General features: G+C 41.2%; 2 protein-coding genes across 3 annotated transcripts; one reads left to right on the top strand and one right to left on the bottom strand.

The window, feature by feature from the left end:
- The first annotated feature begins 6,909 nt into the window (after positions 1-6,909).
- LOC135557561 (heat shock factor protein 2-like) lies at positions 6,910-10,535 on the top strand. Its single transcript, XM_064990948.1, has 11 exons — positions 6,910-7,110; positions 7,594-7,702; positions 7,791-7,918; positions 8,033-8,157; positions 8,263-8,338; positions 8,505-8,566; positions 8,662-8,743; positions 9,000-9,109; positions 9,197-9,454; positions 9,630-9,732; positions 10,024-10,535. Exons 1-11 carry the CDS (start codon positions 6,940-6,942, stop codon positions 10,372-10,374), a joined length of 1,575 nt encoding a protein of 524 aa, XP_064847020.1. The 5' UTR covers positions 6,910-6,939; the 3' UTR covers positions 10,375-10,535.
- A 267-nt stretch (positions 10,536-10,802) lies between these two features.
- Positions 10,803-15,533, bottom strand: LOC135557562 (serine incorporator 1-like). Of its 2 annotated transcripts, XR_010458228.1 has the most exons (11): positions 15,407-15,533; positions 14,259-14,420; positions 13,733-13,926; positions 13,478-13,557; positions 13,236-13,373; positions 12,924-13,093; positions 12,718-12,808; positions 12,468-12,612; positions 11,921-12,145; positions 11,580-11,785; positions 10,803-11,079 (listed from the first exon to the last, which is right to left on the bottom strand). XR_010458228.1 is itself a non-coding variant. In XM_064990949.1 (10 exons), exons 1-10 carry the CDS (start codon positions 15,443-15,445, stop codon positions 11,647-11,649), a joined length of 1,383 nt encoding a protein of 460 aa, XP_064847021.1. In that variant the 5' UTR covers positions 15,446-15,533; the 3' UTR covers positions 10,803-11,646. The 2 variants fall into 2 exon arrangements, 1 of the variants encoding a protein (XP_064847021.1); XM_064990949.1 differs by having other exon boundaries at positions 10,803-11,785.
- Between the last annotated feature and the right edge of the window lie 4,164 nt (positions 15,534-19,697).

The following is a 19,697-nucleotide window of genomic DNA, read 5'->3' as shown; positions in this document are numbered from 1 at the left end:
TTACCTGTGAATCAGTGTAGTCTATGCATTGTAGCACCATTGGTTCGGCTCTGAACTACACGACAGGGTGTTGTCCAAGGTCACACCGTGGTTCTTTGCAGTCTGGGACACAATGGAGTAGTAAATGTTGATGGATAGGTCTTGGAGCGGACAGGCCCTCCAAGGAAGGAATAGTGGCCCTGTGTTGTAGAGACATACAAACGAATATCAATACATTTTATGTGGCTATAAAGCCCTTGCTACTAAATCAGCAGCGTTCAAATACATAAATACTACTACATACACAATCACATTTGACAGTCATAGGCCTATTAGCTACTTGTGTGTTCACGGACATGTTCGACCTCTCCTTGTCACAGTCTAGGATCCCCACATGCTTCAAGATGTCCACCATTGTCCATGTACACAAGCAAACTAATGTAACTTGCCTAAATTACTATCACCCTGTAGTACTCACTTCTGTCGTCATAAAGTGCTTTGAGAGGCTGGTCAAGGACCACATCAGCTTACCTGACACCCTGGAACCACTCCAATTTTCATACCGTCCCAACAGATCCATGAATGACGCAAGCGCCATTGCTCTACACACTGCCCTATCCCACCTAGACAGAATGAACACCTATGTGAGAATGCTGTTCATTGACTACAGCTCATGGTTCAACACCATGATCCCCTCTAAGTTCGACACTAAGCTCAAGGCCCTGGGTATGAACGCCTCCCTCTGCAACTGGATCCTGGACTTACATTTATATTTGACATTTTAGTCATTTAGCAGAAGCTCTTATTCAGAGCGACTTAGTAGTAAGAGCATACATTTTTCTACTTCCTGATAGGCAGACACCAGGTGGTGAGAGTAGGCAACAACACCTCCGCCACACTGACCTTCAACACGGGAGCCCCCCAGGGGTGCATGCTCAGCCCCCTCCTGTACTCCCTGTACACCCATGACTGTGTGGCCACTCACAACTCCAACACCATCATAAAGTTTTCAGATGACACAAAGGGGGTGGGCCTGATCACCGACAGCGATGAGACAGCCTTCAGGGGAGGTTAGAGCCCTGGCAGAGTGGTGCTAGGAAAACAGCCTCGTGAAAAAGAAAAGGAGAGCCGCACACTCAGATGCAATAATTGAATTACCTAACAACAAACGTTTCAAAAGACAAGCTGTTTTCATCAGGGTATAATGACCAACACTGCAGGTCACTAGTTTATATAGTGTCAAAGGATACACACAGGTGTCTGTAATCATGGCCAGGGGTGGCTTGATATAATTTGTTAATTTACAGATATAAATAGAACATTTAAAAACATGAAAGGATAGCATACGATCATAGATACAATTTGGCTACATAGGCTTCAGATCAAAGTCTACGTTGAGACCAAAGGGAGCAAGGGTCTTTAAATTAAAGATACAGGTAGCCTCTCGTTTTTTGTAACTTGGCAGCTCAGGGGTTTGAACTTGCAACCTCCCAGATACTAGTCCAACACTTGAACCACTAGGCTACCCTGCCACCCCAAGGTCACCCCCTCTCCTAGGGAAGGTGACGTGTTTGATGCCGATATAAGGTAGGGACGAAATCGAGTGGTTCACTTCCAGCACGTGATAACACATTTGATTGGGATCTGTTTCCCTGTTTGGGGGAGTTTGAAGAATCTACATTTATAAGTGCCATTGCATTGAGCGCAGTCATTACACTTGTAGTTTCCATCCGTTAAAGACTCAAAAATATGTTGTGCAGTGGTAAACAAAAAACTGCCGCTCCCTCAACGTCATCAAAATCAAGAAGCTGATCGTGGGGGGGGGGTCACGTGGGGGGGGGGTGTCACGCCCCTATTGTCATCGACAGGAGTGCTGCATCAGATGACCTGGCCTCCACAATCACCCAACCTCAACCCAATTGAGATGGTTTGGGATGAGTTGGACCGCAGAGTGAAGGAAAAGCATCCAACAAGTGCTCAGCATATGTGGGAACTCCTTCAAGACTGTTGGAAAAGCATTACAGTTGAAGCTGGTTGAGAGAATGCCAAGAGTGTGCAAAAATATCATCAAGGCAAAGGGTGGCTACTTTGAAGAATCTAAAATCTAAAATATATTTAGATTTGTTTAACACTTTTTTGATAACTACATGATTCAATTTGTGTTTTTTCATAGTTTTGATGTCTTCACTATTATCCTACAATGTAGAAAATAGTAAAAATAAAAACCTTGGAATAAGTAGGTGTGTCCAAACCTTTGAATGGTACTGTATATAAAAAGAATTGTCGGAAGTAACATATCATATTAAATGGATAATGTAGTACACAAATGGATGACATCAAATCAAATTTTATTTGTCACATACACATGGTTAGCAGATGTTAATGCGAGTGTAGCGAAATGCTTGTGCTTCTAGTTCCGACAATGCAGTAATAACCAACAAGCAATCTAGCTACCAATTCCAAACCTACTACCTTATAGACACAAGTGTAAGGGGATAAAGAATATGTACATAAAGATATATGAATGAGTGATGGTACAGAACAGCATAGACAAGATGCAGTTGTAACGAGTTTCTTCTAACTCCTCCTCTAACGAAGAGGTGGAACAAGGATCGGACCAAAATGCAGCGTGGTTAGTTAGATACATCTTTAATTAAGATGGAACACAAACAATACAAAAAAAACATACGTGGAAAACCGAAACAGCCCTATCTGGTGCAACAAACACAGAGACAGGAACAATCACCCACAAACACACAGTGAAACCCAGGCTACCTAAATATGGTTCCCAATCAGAGACAATGACTAACACCTGCCTCTGATTGAGAACCATATCAGGCCAGACATAGAAATAGACAAACAAGACATCCAACATAGAATGCCCACTCAGATCACACCCTGACCAACCAAAACATAGAAACATACAAATAAACTATGGTCAGGGTGTGACAGCAGTAGATGGTATTGGGTACAGTATATACATATGAGATGAGTATGTAAACAAAGTGGCATAGTTAAAGTGGCTAGTGATACATGTATTACATAAAGATGCAGTAGATGATATAGAGTACAGTATATACAGTACGTATACATATGAGATGAATAATGTAGGGTATGTAAACATTATATTAGGTAGCATTGTTTAAAGAGGCTAGTGATATATTTTACATAATTTCCCATCAATTCCCATTATTAAAGTGGCTGGAGTTGAGTCAGTGTGTTGGCAGCAGCCACTCAATGTTAGTGGTGGCTCTTTAACAGTCTGATGGCCTTGAGATAGAAGCTGTTTTTCAGTCTCTCGGTCCCAGCTTTGATGCACCTGTACTGACCTCGCCTTCTGGATGATAGCGGGGTGAACAGGTAGTAGGTAGGTAGGTAGCTCGGGTGGTTGTTGTCCTTGATGATCTTTATGGCCTTCCTGTGACATCGGGTGGTGTAGGTGTCCTGGAGGGCAGGTAGTTTGCCCCCGGTGATGCGTTGTGCAGACCTCACTACCCTCTGGAGAGCCTTACGGTTGTGGGCGGAGCAGTTGCCGTACCAGGCGGTGATACAGCACGACAGGATGCTTTCGATTGTGCATCTGTAGAAGTTTGTGAGTGCTTTTGGTGACAAGCCGAATTTCTTCAGCCTCCTGAGGTTGAAGAGGCGCTGCTGCGCCTTCTTCACGATGCTGTCTGTTTATTTTTGACCCAGGACTTAACACTAATGTGAAATGTGCATGCATGTCTTTTATGGGTTCTGGCTTGTAAGTAGCCATATCATTTCCAAGTCCCACTCAACTAAAAGTAAATAAATGGATGTAATACTCTTTTTACAAAGAACTTCCTCAAAGTAAAGAAAAACATTTTAATGCTTGTCTCCAACATCCAACTGAGAAGGAGTGTTTTATTTTTGCTCTTTAATACATATGTCTTAAAAAGAACTATTTATTTGGTGAGATCGTTCAATTTGTGTGGTGGAATTTGGAAATGCAGCATTAACTAATATACAGAGGCATTCCCGCTCGGTAACACTGAATCCAAGATGTAAACCACTCGTTTGGCAGTCTGAAGGAAGTCTAATACCTGCATGGCAAACTCCAAATGTATTCATTCATTAAGTAAAAAATAAATCTGCTGGGATCAGCACTAATATATTTTTCTTTGGTTCTTTTCTGTTAAGACTTCAAGATTAATCGAATAATGAGAACAACAACTATAAAACGCGGGCCCAAGTTCTACATCCAGTGGAAAATGTAAATTCATTCCAAAGTTTTTGTTCCAACTCTGCTGCAAAAAAAAGGGAGAGTGAGTATGCAGCTTCACAACCACTACCTGAACACCCTGAGCCTGGTCCAAAGAATAGGCATGATTAAGAAATGCTTTGGTAAAACTTTAACCTTAACAGTTCTTTTGTCCTCCACAAGGTTACAGATGAAGATTTTCTTTCCAAAACGCTACTTCCACAAATTGTTCACGTGTTTACTGTTCTCAGACTTTTTATTAATAGATTTTAGATGTTTATGATTTTTTTTTACAAAATTATATACATCCATTGTTTAGTTGGAATGGGATGTTCGTATTCCTGTATATTTGACTGTGATATGTGGTTGTCTCACCTAGCCATCTTCTCAAGTTGAATGCACTTACTGTAAATCGCTCTCAATAAGAGGATTTGATGAATGACTAAAATGTCAAATGTACATATCAAATTAATGTATTGATTTTTATTTTTTATTAAATAAATGTCGATGTCACAAATGTAGCATTTGTAAATGTCTTTATTAAATATGCAGTTATTTGTTACATTTGACTGTGTAAAACCTAGCAGTACTACTTATTTCTCTGAGAATGAGGTGAATATATAGAATTTTGCAAAAAAACATGATTATTTGTCTTTCTGAAATGAAACCATCAAGTTATAGATTTTAAACAAATACATTTCTGTCATTGAACAACCCCATGCCATGATTATACTATATCTTGAAAAAAACCTCACCAATCTCTTTCAAAATGTCTTCAAACAATAAAAGCTAATTTACCAACATTTCTGAAAATTAATATATAGCATTTTGGAATGAAACTCTTCATATTAACACAGGCCTGAATAAAAGTTGCTGTAAAAATATTAATGTAGGCCAAGTCATATACAGTAGCCAACTATTTTTGGAACACTGTAAGCAGCCCTACATGGATCAGTTCACAGCTAATTCTATATTTTCCTATGACATTAACACCTTTACAAGTCAGATAGGAAGGGTCAGATAAGAAGGGTGTCACTTCTGATTGGCCAGTATGTCAAAGACTTTTATGACATTCACCAAACACAAAGTCAAACCAAATTAATCTTCTGAATTAGCCCTTTAACAATGCTGCCACCAAGTGAGACATACTGTAAGTCCCCTTCAGATTTAGCAATATATACTTTATTTGCTGTTGCTACCCCTACTCTCCAGCATTTGGACATTTTTCAACTGTGGCATGGCTATTGTCAAATATAATAATAAGCAACTTACATTACAGCAGCACCATACTGTTTATATATATATATTAATGTTCAAGGCTCAAGCAGTATTTTACTTCTATCCAGAACAATTGTAAATATGGCACTGAGCTTACTTCCCTGTACTATACAATGAAAGGCAGAATGTCACCTGTCTTACTTTAATGTGCTGTGATTTTTGCCTTTCCGATAATCTCGCTGTCTCAGAATCAAAGAATGTCCTAATTACTGCCATTTAAAAGGACTTCATGACGTCTTTTGATGTAATATTACTGTCTGTCCCAATTAGCTGTGCACTTGTCAACCTCATTTTGTTATGATGTCTCAGTAGAAGAGGCATGCACTGTTGGCAACATAGATCTTTCTGCGAAACGTGCCCCTCTCTGTGTAGTATGTTAGCCTACTTGGTGTATGTTGTTAAGCTACAGAAATTAAGTGTATGTAGGTGTGTTTGATAAATACAGTATAACATGATTATCTTGTGCAGCGTTTGGTGATTCTTAAACATTTGCATGAATCCCTCTGAAAAATGCAAAAAATACCAATCGAATGAAAAGTTACCTAGATCACAATAGTGTACTTTTAATGTCAAATGAGAAATGCCCTCTATTGGGAATAAATTACATCCTTACTTATCTGTTTCACAAAGCAGGGAGTTATGGCCAACCAACCCCCACACATTGTTTCTGCTGTTCTCTAGCTGCACTCTAGCAGGTAGACAGTCAACAGTGGTCCTCTCAACCTGTGGAGGGAAACTGTTTTACTTAACCCCTAAACTATCCTTTGTGGCTTTTTCCACTGAGATGGCTATAAAAGCTAAACGTTTTTTTTCTTTCCATTCTTTTCATGATATTTGTCCTGAACATTGCAAATATTAATGATATTCCAGAAATGTAATGAATGATTCAGATCAATTGAAAATGTCATCTTCATTTCACTTCAGTGAAATTGTTAAACTTGTATCTGTGTTAGACCCTTATGCAGTAAATAGGTAAATGAAACCAAACTGTAAGATGAAAACTAACACATAGGAGCAGACATTTGAGAAATATCTGAAGTAGAAAACTATCCTAAAAATGTTACATGCTACCTGTAGTGACTAAATTTGAGGGGTGACAATGTTATCCTAAGGACTACGTTGCCATTATTCACATTAGGCTGGAATTTACATAATCTAAGGCTGACACCTAGTGGCAATAAATAGAATGACTCATCAATCGAACGTAAACAAACCTAGGTACGTACGTTACCTAGTTATGAGCATCCTCCCATGCCAGCTGACTCGAGAGCTATCAATATATATGTGAAAACATTTCCAGCTACCTGAAAGCATTTCACAGAAAAATAAATAGCTAACACATTTCAGCAATAATTTGCAGATTGCTAATTGAGCCATGCTTCTACGTTACACGTGATAAAAGTTACGTAAGTCAAGATTCAACCAATCAGCTTCTGCTCTTCAAACAGGAAGTTGTGTGCATGTTTACGACGTTATTTTCTTCTAAGCGACTTGCTTTTTCATCCCAAAAAGGCATCTTTCCACCTTCAGTTTGCAAAATGAAACAAAACTCAAATGTTCCAGCTTTCCTCACCAAGCTTTGGACTCTTGTGGAGGATTCTGATACGAATGAATTTATTTGTTGGAGTCAGGTAAATGAAATTGCCCCGCTAAGCGTACCAGAGCTAGCTAGCGAGTAAGCGCTAGCGCTGCAGGGTGTGAATCGAATGATTTAGCCAGCTAGCGATTTATCATCTGTTGCCTCATAGACCGAGTTATAGTATTTCTTCCTAGTCTTAAATGCAGGTGTCACTGGTAGGCTTCAAGAAGCATCATTTTGTTTAGCTACTGATGTCAAAGACGAATTTGCTATTGTCCGTGCTTGCTAAAGCTTGCATAGTAGCCTCCGCTACAACCCTCCCGCAGAAGCTGACGTTATAGCTAGCGAGTGCTATTTGAAATATCGGTTTGAATGTTGGCTAGTGTCCTAATAAGAGCACATCAATAAGCATTCCGTCAGGCAAGAAAGTCCATGCACTGTTTAGTTCCTGAAATGTAACACAAATACATTCCCTTTAGTGGAAGTAGTTGTTGACGTTGCAGTCTCATAACTATAATAATGCTTTGTTTTCTAGGAGGGGAACAGTTTCCTCGTCATGAACGAACAGCGATTTGCGAAGGAGATCCTTCCCAAGTTCTTCAAACACAACAACATGGCTAGCTTTGTCAGACAGCTAAATATGTGTAAGTCAGCTATTCTATAAACAGAGCTGCTCAGCTGTTCTAGTGGAATGCCCCCTGTGCAGCTGTCTAATGGGTGGTCTCTCTGCAGATGGATTTCGCAAAGTGATGCACATTGACACAGGCATAGTGAAGCAAGAGCGTGATGGACCAGTTGAATTCCAGCATCCTTACTTTAAACATGGGCAGGATGACTTGCTGGAAAACATCAAAAGAAAGGTGAGACCATCATGAGGAAACAAACAAATAATGGAAAACACATAAATGACCTATATCAGTAAGTGGTCAAACTGAATAAGGTAGACATTGAGTAATGGGCATATTTTTTTTCAGGTTTCTAATGCAAGACCAGAGGATACTAAGATCAAACAGGAAGACCTGTCCAATATTTTGTCCAGTGTTCAGAATGTTCATGGAAAACAAGAAAGCATTGATTCCCGACTCAACACATTGAAAAGGTATGCAAACTACCATGCCCTGGCAATTAAATGGGGGTATAAAAGTAGTAGTGATGTGTTGGTTTGGAGATGGTACTATGCTGATGCTTGAATTTCTGTTTACAGAGATAATGAAGGTCTATGGAGGGAAATATCAGACCTGAGACAGAAGCACTCCCAACAGCAGCAAATCATTAAGAAGGTACAGTAAAATGTTCTTCGCCCCAAATTACTTCACATATTCAGTGGAAGTTGAATTGGAAACAATTTTCTTACAATAAAACAGCTTAACCATTGAATGCATAATTGGCCTTAAGGCTATAAAAGTTTAATCTAACTTTGCTTGTTGTGGTCTTTGTTCATTGCAGTTGATACAATTCATTGTCACATTCGTACAGAAGAACCGGATTATGGGTTTAAAACGCAAACGGTAAGCCTTCATAGTATAACAATTCTTCCACCGAATGACATCATCGATTACAAAACATTATTAATACATTTTACTTCTCAATCTCCATTTTTCAGACCTATTCTACTGAACAACAATGGAAAGAAGCCTAAATACATCCATGAAATCTACGATGAACCTCCTCTGGAGCACAACAAAGTATGTGTAGAGGTCTGAAGGGATTTACCTCCTTATGTAAGGTATACACGGGGATGTCCATCCATTGACATCACACTAATGATACTAGCAAATACACTAGATATTTTTTTCTTGGCAGGATCATTGCCCAGGAAAATTGCTTTAATTGTGAGTCAATGAAACTTGACATTGTCAGGGGGGAATTTTCCAATATGAGTTTATAATGTTATTTCAATGAAACGCATTCTAAAAATGTATATTCTGAGCCCTCTCCCAGCCCTCTGTCAGTGGTTTGAAGAACGCTGATCTTACTGATGATGTTGTCATCTGTGACGTAACTGACGACGATGCAGAGATCACAGAGGGCCCCTCAATAATGGATCAATCGTAAGTCAACATCTACATTTTTGTTTCATGTATATTTCCGTCTGTGCCATCTATCCTCATGCCTGTTCTCCTCTCCTTCATTCGTAGGGGGGATGTAGAAATTGTTGAGGTCTTCGACAGCAATACTCTGTCACCGACAGATGGCGCTGACAATCCAGGCCAGACCAACTCTTTGGTATTTGAACCAGAAGAGACCACCATAAGCACATATGATAGCCTTCCAACCAGCAGCGTCTTGCAACTCAACAAACCATCAGGCCTGAGCCTGGAGGATCCCATGAAGATGATGGACTCAATCCTCAATGAGAGTGGAGCTATTTCTCAGAATATCAACCTCCTCGGCAAGTAAGTGGACTTGACTTGCTTTATCTTCGTGGTCCGTAGTTTCTGAAGAACATTAAAAGGCTCTCACAATATGTCCCATATTACTGGGTAGCATTTTTGCAATACTAAGGATATATAGGCCTATGGAATTTGTTTCAGCTTACAGTTAATAAGAAGCATCCATATGTTTTAACAGGGTTGAGCTGATGGACTACTTGGACAGCATTGACTGCAGTTTGGAAGACTTTCAGGCTATGTTGTACGGGAAGCAGTTCAGCATTGATCCAGATATTTTAGAGGTATGCTTTTCATTTTTAAATGTAATTGGGAAGTTGATTGTTGGGAAGTTGACATTTCATACAAAATGTTATTTTTACTCAGTTCTGATTCTTCAGTTGTTCAGTTCAAATTGCCCTGTGAACTTGCAAGATTTCAGCATCTGCACAGCTTAAGTGAGTCCTGTCAAACAGGCAATACACAAGTCTATAGTGAGGCTACTACCTGCTTCCCCTCTCTTTACTCAACATCAAGCCTTCCTGTCTGAATTCTTTTGTTAGGGAATTAATTTCACTCAATTATGTCATCTTTAGGAGAGTGGTGGTTCCAAAGGAAATGCAGGGCTGCTATCCAAAGGAGGCAAGTCTGGCATCTCTGCAGACAAGCAGCTGGTCCAGTACACGTCCTGCCCTCTGCTGGCCTTCCTGGATGGCTGCACCCCTTTAGCCCCAGAGCCAGACAGCAGCATAGCCACAGAGCTGGGAGACAGCTTGCTGCAGCCCAGCACTGAGGTACCCACAGACCTTCTGGAGCCAGATGAGGAGCCTCCACGGAGCTCCCTGATCCGCCTAGAGCCCCTGACTGAGGCAGAGGCCACGCTTTTCTACCTGTGTGAACTCAACCCAGAAGGGAGCGCCACTGACTCGACACAGCTGGATATTTAACCAAGGAGCAGAAAAACTCTGATTTACTGTATTTATTTCCTTGTATCTTTTGGTACATTTAGGTCAGAAGTAAGACATTCCATAATGTAGCTGTTGATATGGTTTCTCCACTATTTCCACTAGCAGTTGAAGGTGAACCCCGATTAAAGAAAAGGCTGCAATTTGGTTTCACTGTATTATTGATTCCTGTATTGATAGGTCAATGATCACATCAATCTTTAAATGAAAAAAACAAGTGCCTGCGCATTTCCTTGTCCTAGAACTATAGTGCTCAGCATTTCAAATACTGCAGTCTGGTGTGTATCATAAGGTGTCGTGTTATAAGACTGAGATTTACTGTTAAGCTTCACAATGACATTCAAATAAAGTGTATTTTCATTCTGAATGTGGTATGAAGTGGCAAAATTCAAGAAAAAGCATGGTTTGCCTTGGGTTACAATGCATTTTAATACATATCGAAAGGCAAAAACTATTCAGGAGAAATGAGAGTTGACATGTATCTTGTCTGCTAAAAACACAATACCTTAAAGTATGCTAAAGCATCTACAAAATAACATCCACTGTTTGAACATCAGTATTTTACCTTTAAAAGATAACTAGTGCAAATCATAAGTAACACAAGGTACATAAAACTGAGGGTCTTATTACAAGATGTGCAAGTTGTCCAAAAGGTAAAGCTGCAGGTCAGCAATTGGGGCGGATATTCTGAAAAGGAAACCACAGCAACATTACCACAGCAAGATTTACATGATGGTAGATTAGCCTATAATATCATGCAAATGGGTAATCATGCTTACTGATGGAAATGAACCTAGGATAACAATGTTAGCTAATATCTGGAACCGAACCCTGCACTTCCTCTACATATGCCTAACTTAAAGTGAAGGAAAGTGTAGCATAAACAAAGCAGTCTTACCCATTTTGTAACAAATTAACAGTTCTTTCTGAATGTCCTATCCAGAACCGATTACAGTTGAAGAGTCTTCCCTTCTTTAACTGAACACATGTCCACTGACCATCTCCCCAAGCCCCAGCAACCTTTACAACCCCAACTCTGCAAAAGTAATCCTCATTCTTTAAATTGTGCAATAGGATAAAACACAGTGGATAACACATGTACTCAATACTTGCATGCATGCCGTTTGTTAAAAACAAAAAGGGTGGGTGGTTTATCCACGGGGAATACACACACAGAGCTTGTTCACCTTATACAATTTTGAATAGTCACGATCATGAGCAAATGATTGCGCCCCCCTCTAATTCTTTAGCTCATCAGTCAAAGTCTCGATTGACCAGGACCAGTGGGGCAGCCAGGGTCCACACATATAGGGCAATGCAGATCCAGCTGGAGGAGATCTTCACCCACACAGAGGGCCACTTGCTGGTCATTGTCTCATAGCTGGAGTCGGGGCTGGGGAAATCAAAAAGAGACCTTTTAAAATGAGTGACCTGTGTATATGTTCACAATATTCAATACTTAAGCAGACTCATTGCCTAATTCTCATGTATAAAACCAGATCAACCAGGGAGAGTGAGAGATACACACCTATACCAGTTGGTGAGGGTCATCATGATGTAGAGGGAGGCCAGGAAGAGCATGAAGTGGAAGAAGGAGTAGCTGTAGGTGACTCCGTCTTTCTCGTTGTCCAAGGCCCGGTTCTCGCCGTCTTCCACGTCAAAGTTCTCAGGGTGGGGGCCATCTTCGATCAGTGCAGACTCGTCACTGGTCAGAGTCAGTTTGTTCACTTGGGTGTTGGAGGAGTTTCGGATGCTAGAGGAATGAATGGATAACTTGTTATTGTTAGGGTCAATGGTAACTACACGAAGCTGGTAAAAAAAATGTACATTTATTTAACTAGGCAAGTCAGTTAAGAACCATTTCTTATTTTCAATGACGACCTAGGAACAGTGGGTTAACTGCCTTGTTCAGGGGCATAACAACATTTTTACCTTGTCAGCTCAGGGATTCGATCTTGCAACCTTTCGGTTACTAGTCCAACACTCTAACCACTAGGCTACCTGGTGATAAAATAACATTAGCAGTTCCTTCTTATAGGAAACTGCAGACAGTTAGAGTTTGATCTGTTTTCTACCTTGAGTATAGAACACACATCAGGAACAGGACCAGCCCCACAATGCCCTGGGCATCCCACCACTGAACAACAGGATGGTCCTTGCCAGCTGGGGTGGTGTTGTTGAGGCCAATGATACCCAGCAAGCTTGGGTTGCATTTCCTGTCTGTGGATGGCAAAGACCAATACATTCACTCAAGTTGTCTTGATGAAGAGCTAGCCACTGATTGGTGTATTGAAAAGGGAGACATTGGTTCATTAAAATCCTCACCTGGCTCATTGGTCATGGCAGACCAGGTGAGATACATGGTGTACAAAGTCACAATGGAAGACTGCAGCAACCCGGACCTTGGCTGGGACTCCTGTTGAGAAAAGGGGTGAGAATACATAATGACATGTTTGTTATATAACATGATGAAGGTTTTAGGGATACAACAAGGAGTGTAGGTGACATGCTGGTCCAATGCACTCTCTTACCTGAATCTGTGGCAGGACGGACATGACTGAGGCTCCCACACATAGCAGCATGTTGACAGTGATGAAGGCCTTGTTTTCAGTGCAGCCGTCAGTGTGGGTGTAGTAGACGTAGAACATGACCAGAGACACAAGGGACAGGATGTAGTTGATGGTTGTAGCAGACAGCAGAGCTGCAAGGGAGGAATGACACTTGATGGTTATTTCTGGACAATGGGGACAGAGGTTAGAGGAGAGTAGACGCTGAAGACTGCTTTAACTCAACCCGTCACCATTTCCACAAGGTATTCTCAAAGAGAAGCTCACGTCCCATACCTGCATACCAGCAGCGAGAGTTGCCCTCCTCCATTTTCTCCACCCAGGACTCATTCCAGGAGTGGGCAAAGTCAATCAGCAGGACCAGCTGGATCAGGATGAAGCAAAAAGCTCCAGCCATTCCTATGTAGAACCAAACTATGGGAGAGAAGGGCAATGTGTGAACTACTTTCAAAGAGCTGCAGGATATGCTAATATTTCCACAAGACAGAAAAATATATTTGAATGAAAAGGGGCGTTACCAGTTGTGAAGGCACCCTCTGGAATGAAGAATGCACCGATGGTAATGGCAGTCGCAGCAGCAAACTTGAAGAACCAAAACCTAAAAGATAGCATAAGTATTTTAACTGTGTGACCTTTTGTTTTAACTTCCTTATAAACAGATACTCTTATTTATGAATTATATTCATGCCTTGCAGTATGTAAGCTTACTGATATCATCATTACCTATTCTAATTATAAATAATAATAAATAAGACTTGCTGTGTCATTTTTACCCGTTGTGTACTGCAGCTCTAGGATCCTGGCTACTCTTGACCTTGACCATAAGGAGGGAGAAGAGCAGGAAGAACATGGACATGCCGAAGCAGACACGGTACACAGCCTTGTAGCCGACCAAGACATCACAGTTGACATGACCTTCCACACCTGGGATTGATGTACCCATTCCCCCATCACAGAATCCTGGAATCTGCAAGAGCCAAGATGCACAGGTAATTAGTCAGGCAAATAGAAACATGTATAGAATTAGAGGTCACTGAGCGTACAATACATTATGAACACATGCTCTTTCCATGACACACTGACCAGGTGAATCCAGGTTAAAGCTATGATCCCTTATTGAGGTCACTTGTTAAATCCACTTCAAATCAGTGTACATGGAGGGGAGGAGACAGATTAAAGAAGGAGTTTTAAGCCTCGAGACAAGATTTACGTGCCTTTGAACGGGGTATGGTAGTAGGTGCCAGGAGCATCGGTTCGAGTGTACATGTTGTACATCAAACACATAACATAGTTTGGTACCTTCTTGAGTTGCTCTTCCATCCCTGGCATTAGCATGATGCATGCGATGCCCACACCCAGAAGGAGGAAGAAGGCATAGATAAGTCGGGTGACAGTGGAGTTATTCCCACTGGGGCAGCATCTGCACAGCAGGCAGGGGGCAGTGCCACACAGGCAGGGGATCTACAGTGAGGACAACATTATTCATCAATTAGCTAATAATAAGCATTGAACTGATGGTGACACAATCATGCATCTGCCTAGCTACCACTGAATGGTTGAACAAATAGAATAATGGTACCAAGTCAACAGGTTATTCATTCATTGATCAAAGTTAATCAATCCACCTAGGGTTAACATAACACCAACACAGTTGTTTTTGACAAGTTGCTAACTATTATGGAAACCCAATCCCTGCCAAGAATAGAGTTCTGGCCATGGTTGGTGTCAAACCTAATCAAGTGGATACCAAGGTGGAAGAGAACGTCCAAACAGCTAACGTTACACTTTCAGCTTAAACGGTTTCAGGAATAGTATTAGTATAACCAAATAGGAAAAAAACAGACCTATGCCTGTTATTGTCTCTACATGAACTTAGTGTATTTTCAGGACGCACATTTCGCAAGTCACTACTAGGCTAACGTTACGTGGAGACGTCATAGCTGTAGCTGTTATCTGACATTTGACTCTGCTTTGACTGCGACGGTGTTGCAATATTTCCAAGTACCGGTAGCTAACGTTAGCTTAGCTATCAATGACAAAGTGGCGTAAGGCTGTATTGCTGTGTAGTATCGAAAATGTAAAACGTATACGGTAGAGAGAGAGAGCAATCGTTAATTTGAATAAAACATGGTCGGGTTCGAACTGTCAAACCCCACAGTTATGACGGTTGTTTGCCAAATAAAATAATACTTGTTCAATAATTTGTGTTCAAGTGTTGGAAATATTATCACAGACCAATTCATTTCATTAAAAAAGGCAATGCGCAAATCCCGACAGCTGAACAGGGAGGAACCACCCTGGCTTGCCTTCGTTGTTGCGCATTTGCTACAGAAGGTTAGCAACTGAGCTAGCGAAGCTATCTCGAAGGAAATGGTTGATTCGGCCCTTTTGTTTTTTTTATAACTGGATATGATGTCGACTTTTATTTTAATTAAGAAAATACTTACCCAACTCGCCATGGAGCACAGTCCAAGAACGGCCCCCATGGTGTTTTGCTGAAATACGACTTCTCTGTGGAAAAAATATGGATGCTTCTCGTCTGTTTACGATCTCTTCTTCTTCAATGAGGTTTAACCGCGGTTGGCATCCAATAAATGATGCATTACCGCCACCTACTGGACTGGAGTATAACTCCCTTACACTTTGCTTAAAAACAAATAAATATACAGTACCGGTCAAAAATTTGGACACACCTACTCATTCAAAGGTTTTTCTTATTTTACTATTTTCTGCTTTGTAGAATAATAGTGAAGACATAAAAACGATGAAATAAAACATATGGTATTTTTATTTTACCTTTATTTAACTAGGCAAGTCAGTTAAGAACAAATTCTTATTTTCAATGACAGCCTAGGAATAGTGGGTTAATTGCCTTGTTCAGGAGCAGAATGACAGATTTTTCCTTGTCAGCTCAGGGATTCAATCTTGCAACCTTTCGGTTACTAGTCCAACACTCTAACCACGAGGCTAATCTGCCGCCACATGGTATCATGTAGTAAACCCATGGTATCATTTAGTAAACAAAAAAGTGTTAATAAAATAAAAATGTATTTAATTTTAGATGATTCAAAGTAGCCACCATTTGCCTTGATGACAGCTTGGCATTCTCTCATCCAGCTTCACCTGGAATCATTTTCCAATATGCTTGAAGGAGTTCCCACATATGCTGAGCACTTGTTGGCTACTTTTCCTTTACTCAATGGTCCAACTCATCCCAAACCATCTCAATTGGGTTGAGGTCGGGTGATTGTGGAGGCCAGGTCATCGGATGCAGCACTCCATCACTCTCCTTCTTGGTCAAAAACCCTTACACAGCCTGGAGGTGTGTTGGGTCATTGTCCTGTTGAAAAGCAAATGATAGTCCCGCTAAGCGCAAACTAGATGGGATTGCGTTTAGCTGCAGAATGCTGTGGTAGCCATGCTGGTTAAATGTGCCTTGAATTCCAAATAAATCACAGACAATGTCACCAGCAAAGCACCCCCACACCATCACACCTCCTCCTCCATGCTTCATGGTGGGAACCACACATGCGGAGACCATCCGTTCACCTACTCTGCGTCATACAAAAGACATGGAGGTTGGAACCAAAAATCTTACATTTGGACTCATCAGACCAAAGGACAGATATCTACTGGTCTAATGTCCATTGCTTGTGTTTCTGGTCCCAAGCAAGTCTCCTCTTATTGGTGTCCTTTAGTAGTGGTTTCTTTGCAGCAATTTGACCATGATGGCCTGATTCACGCAGTTTCATCTGAACAGTGGATGTTGTGATGTGTCTGTTACTTGAACTCTGTGAAGCATTTATTTGGGCTGCAATTTTTGAGGTGGGTAACTCTAATGAACTTATCCTCTCTAGCAGAGGTTTCTCTGGGTCTTCCTTTCCTGTGGCGGTCCTCATGAGAGCCAGTTACATCACAGTCCTTGATGGTTTTTGCAACTGCACTTGAAGAAACTTTGAAAGTTCTTGACATTCCGTATTGACTGCCCTTCATGTCTTAAAGTAATGATGGACGGTCATTTCTCTTTGCTTATTGCAGCTGTTCTTGCCATAATATGGTCTTTGGACTTTTACCAAATAGCCCTACCTTCTATTTTAACATGGAACACCTGTTAATTGAAATGAAGCTGGTTGAGTGAATGCCAAGAGTGTGCAAAGCTGTTATCAAGGCAAAGGATGGCTACTTTGAAGAATCTCAAATATAAAATATATTTTGATTTGTTAAACACTTTTTTGGTTACTACATAATTCCATATGTGTTATTTCATAGTTTTTATGTCTTCGCTATCTCAGTCCAACAGCCTGAAAGGACGGGACACCACCACTCAACACACCTTGTAACTCTTCTGACGTCAGGTCTCGTACATCCAAATACCTCTCTGCAGCTGTCACCATAACCTCATTTTTCTGCAACTTATGTTCCATCCCTGCAGTACAATTGATAACCATTGTTATAAACGCTAAAAATCCAATCTTACCTAAGCATATATTACTTGTTGGCTTATCCCTCTGTACTGGTACAGATCTACTACTCACACCACTCCTCTCAGAATCCCTCCCCCTTGACCCATCTTCCTCTTCTTTCTTTACTGCCTTAGCATATGACAACTTCTGCACTACTCTAAACTTTGAAACCTCAACCTGCCTCTTTCCTCCAGACATTTCTGATCCGCAGCTCCATGGGCATCCCTACAATTAACACATACCACTACTTTCCCCAATGCTACACATTCCTTTGTCTCATGCCCTTCACACGTCTCACACCTAGGAACCTCCCTCCTACACACTGCTGCCACATGCCCATAAGCTTGACACCTGTAACAGCGTAATGTGTTTGACACACAGGGTAACTTATATATTCTACCATCACTTTGTCAGGCCAAGACTCAACATCAAAACTCAAAAGAACAGACAACGACTCTTCTGTTTCACCACTCACGCCACCCTGTCTGCATCGCACCAAACGACAAGCATCACAAGCACCTGGAATCTTCCCCTTCAGTTGGTCAACTTCATGTTTACCACTACCCCAGTAATCACTCCTTTCAATGGCGCCCTTATCTTGAGAGCAAAACAATAAATAAAAAATTCACGTCTCTTGTCCCCATTCGTTTAAATGCGGATTGCCTGCTTCCTCTGACCAGCAGAAACACAAACAATTATCAACAACCTTCACCGATTCCACAGCACCCAGCTCATGTTTCACCCACCTTGAAACCACAAATGGATCAGCCAAAAAGCAAGGGTCCACTTTTTCCAAAAATGTCACTGCTCCCTTCACGTCTCATCTTTATCCCGACCCTTGGTGCAAGCCTCTGGCTCTGAGAACTTCACCACACCTAGCCCCTCTGATGCTTCGCCCTCCCTCAATCCATTTTTCCTCATGTCTTCGATCCAGGGTACAGCTCACTCTGCTTACACATTCTACCATTCTGCTTTAACAAACCATTTCCCTTTCCCACCATTTTAAACCAATTCAAGCTCACCCTTTTCCTCCCTCTCTCTCTTTGACCTCCTCTGCCTCTCTTTTTCCCTCCATTCCTCCTCCGCATTCCAGGTATACATCTCCTTAGTAGAATACTGCACTTCTCCTGACATACTGTACATCTTGTGTTTGCCCTCTCAAGGGACACCATTTTTCTTACCCGCTCATCATCTGTTTACGAACTCACTGACTTTCCCGTTTTCTTTAGCATGGGAAACACCCCCATCTATGACTCATTTCCGGTGTGTGTGATCAGAGATATGATCATGCACAAGTGTGAATAAATGCAGCATACTCAGAAAATTGGCACATTTGTTGCTTTGATTCTGTTTGTTTGTTCTAAAAACAATGCCCTCATTGTTGTTGAATGAACATTGTAACACAATGAAGGAAGGCAACAGTATCCAGGGGTGGAAATATTCAAATTCATTGGCACACATTCCATTCAATTTCACTCCAGACAAAGGAAGTATCTAAAATTCAGCTCCCTCTTTGCTGGATGGCTCAACCTGTTCCGTGTCAGTTGATAGTTCTATACTGAGCAAAAATATGAATGTAACATGTAAAGTGTTGGTCCCATGTTTCATGAGCTGAAATAAAAGATCCCAGCAATGTTCCATACCCATAAAAAAGCTTATTTCTCTAAAATCTCACAAATTTGTTTACAACCCTGTTAGTGAGAATTTCTCCTTTACCAAGATAATCTATCCACCTCACAGTTGTTACATATCAAGAAGGTGATTAAACTGAATTATCATTACACAGGTGCACCTTGTGCTGGGAAATAAAAGGCCACTCTCAAATGTTTTATAACACAACACAACGCCACAGATGGCTGCAGGAATCAGAGCTGCTGCCAGAGAATTGATTGTTGATTTCTCCACCATAAGCCGTCTCCAACGTTACTTTAGAGAATTTGGCAACTACAGACCACGTGTAACCATGCCAGCCCAGGACCTCCACATCTGGCTTCATCACCTGCAGGATCATCTGAGACCAGCCACCCAGACAGCTGATGAAACAGGAGTATGTCTGTCTGTAATAAAGCCCTTTAGTGGTGGAAAACTTATTCTAATTGGCTCAGCCTAGCTCCCCAGTGGGTGGGCCTATGCCCTCCCAGGCTCACCAATGGCTGTGCCCCTGCCCAGTCATGTGAACTCCATAAATTAGGGCCTAATGAATTTATTTCAATTGACTGATTTCCTTATATGAACTGTAACTCAGGGAAATTGTTGAAATTGTTGCATGTTGCGT

This window comes from Oncorhynchus masou, chromosome 16, assembly GCF_036934945.1.
Source record: "Oncorhynchus masou masou isolate Uvic2021 chromosome 16, UVic_Omas_1.1, whole genome shotgun sequence".
Classification (NCBI taxonomy): domain Eukaryota; kingdom Metazoa; phylum Chordata; class Actinopteri; order Salmoniformes; family Salmonidae; genus Oncorhynchus; species Oncorhynchus masou.
The sequence above is the reverse complement of the archived record's forward strand: the minus strand, read 5'-3'. Positions and strand labels throughout refer to the sequence as shown.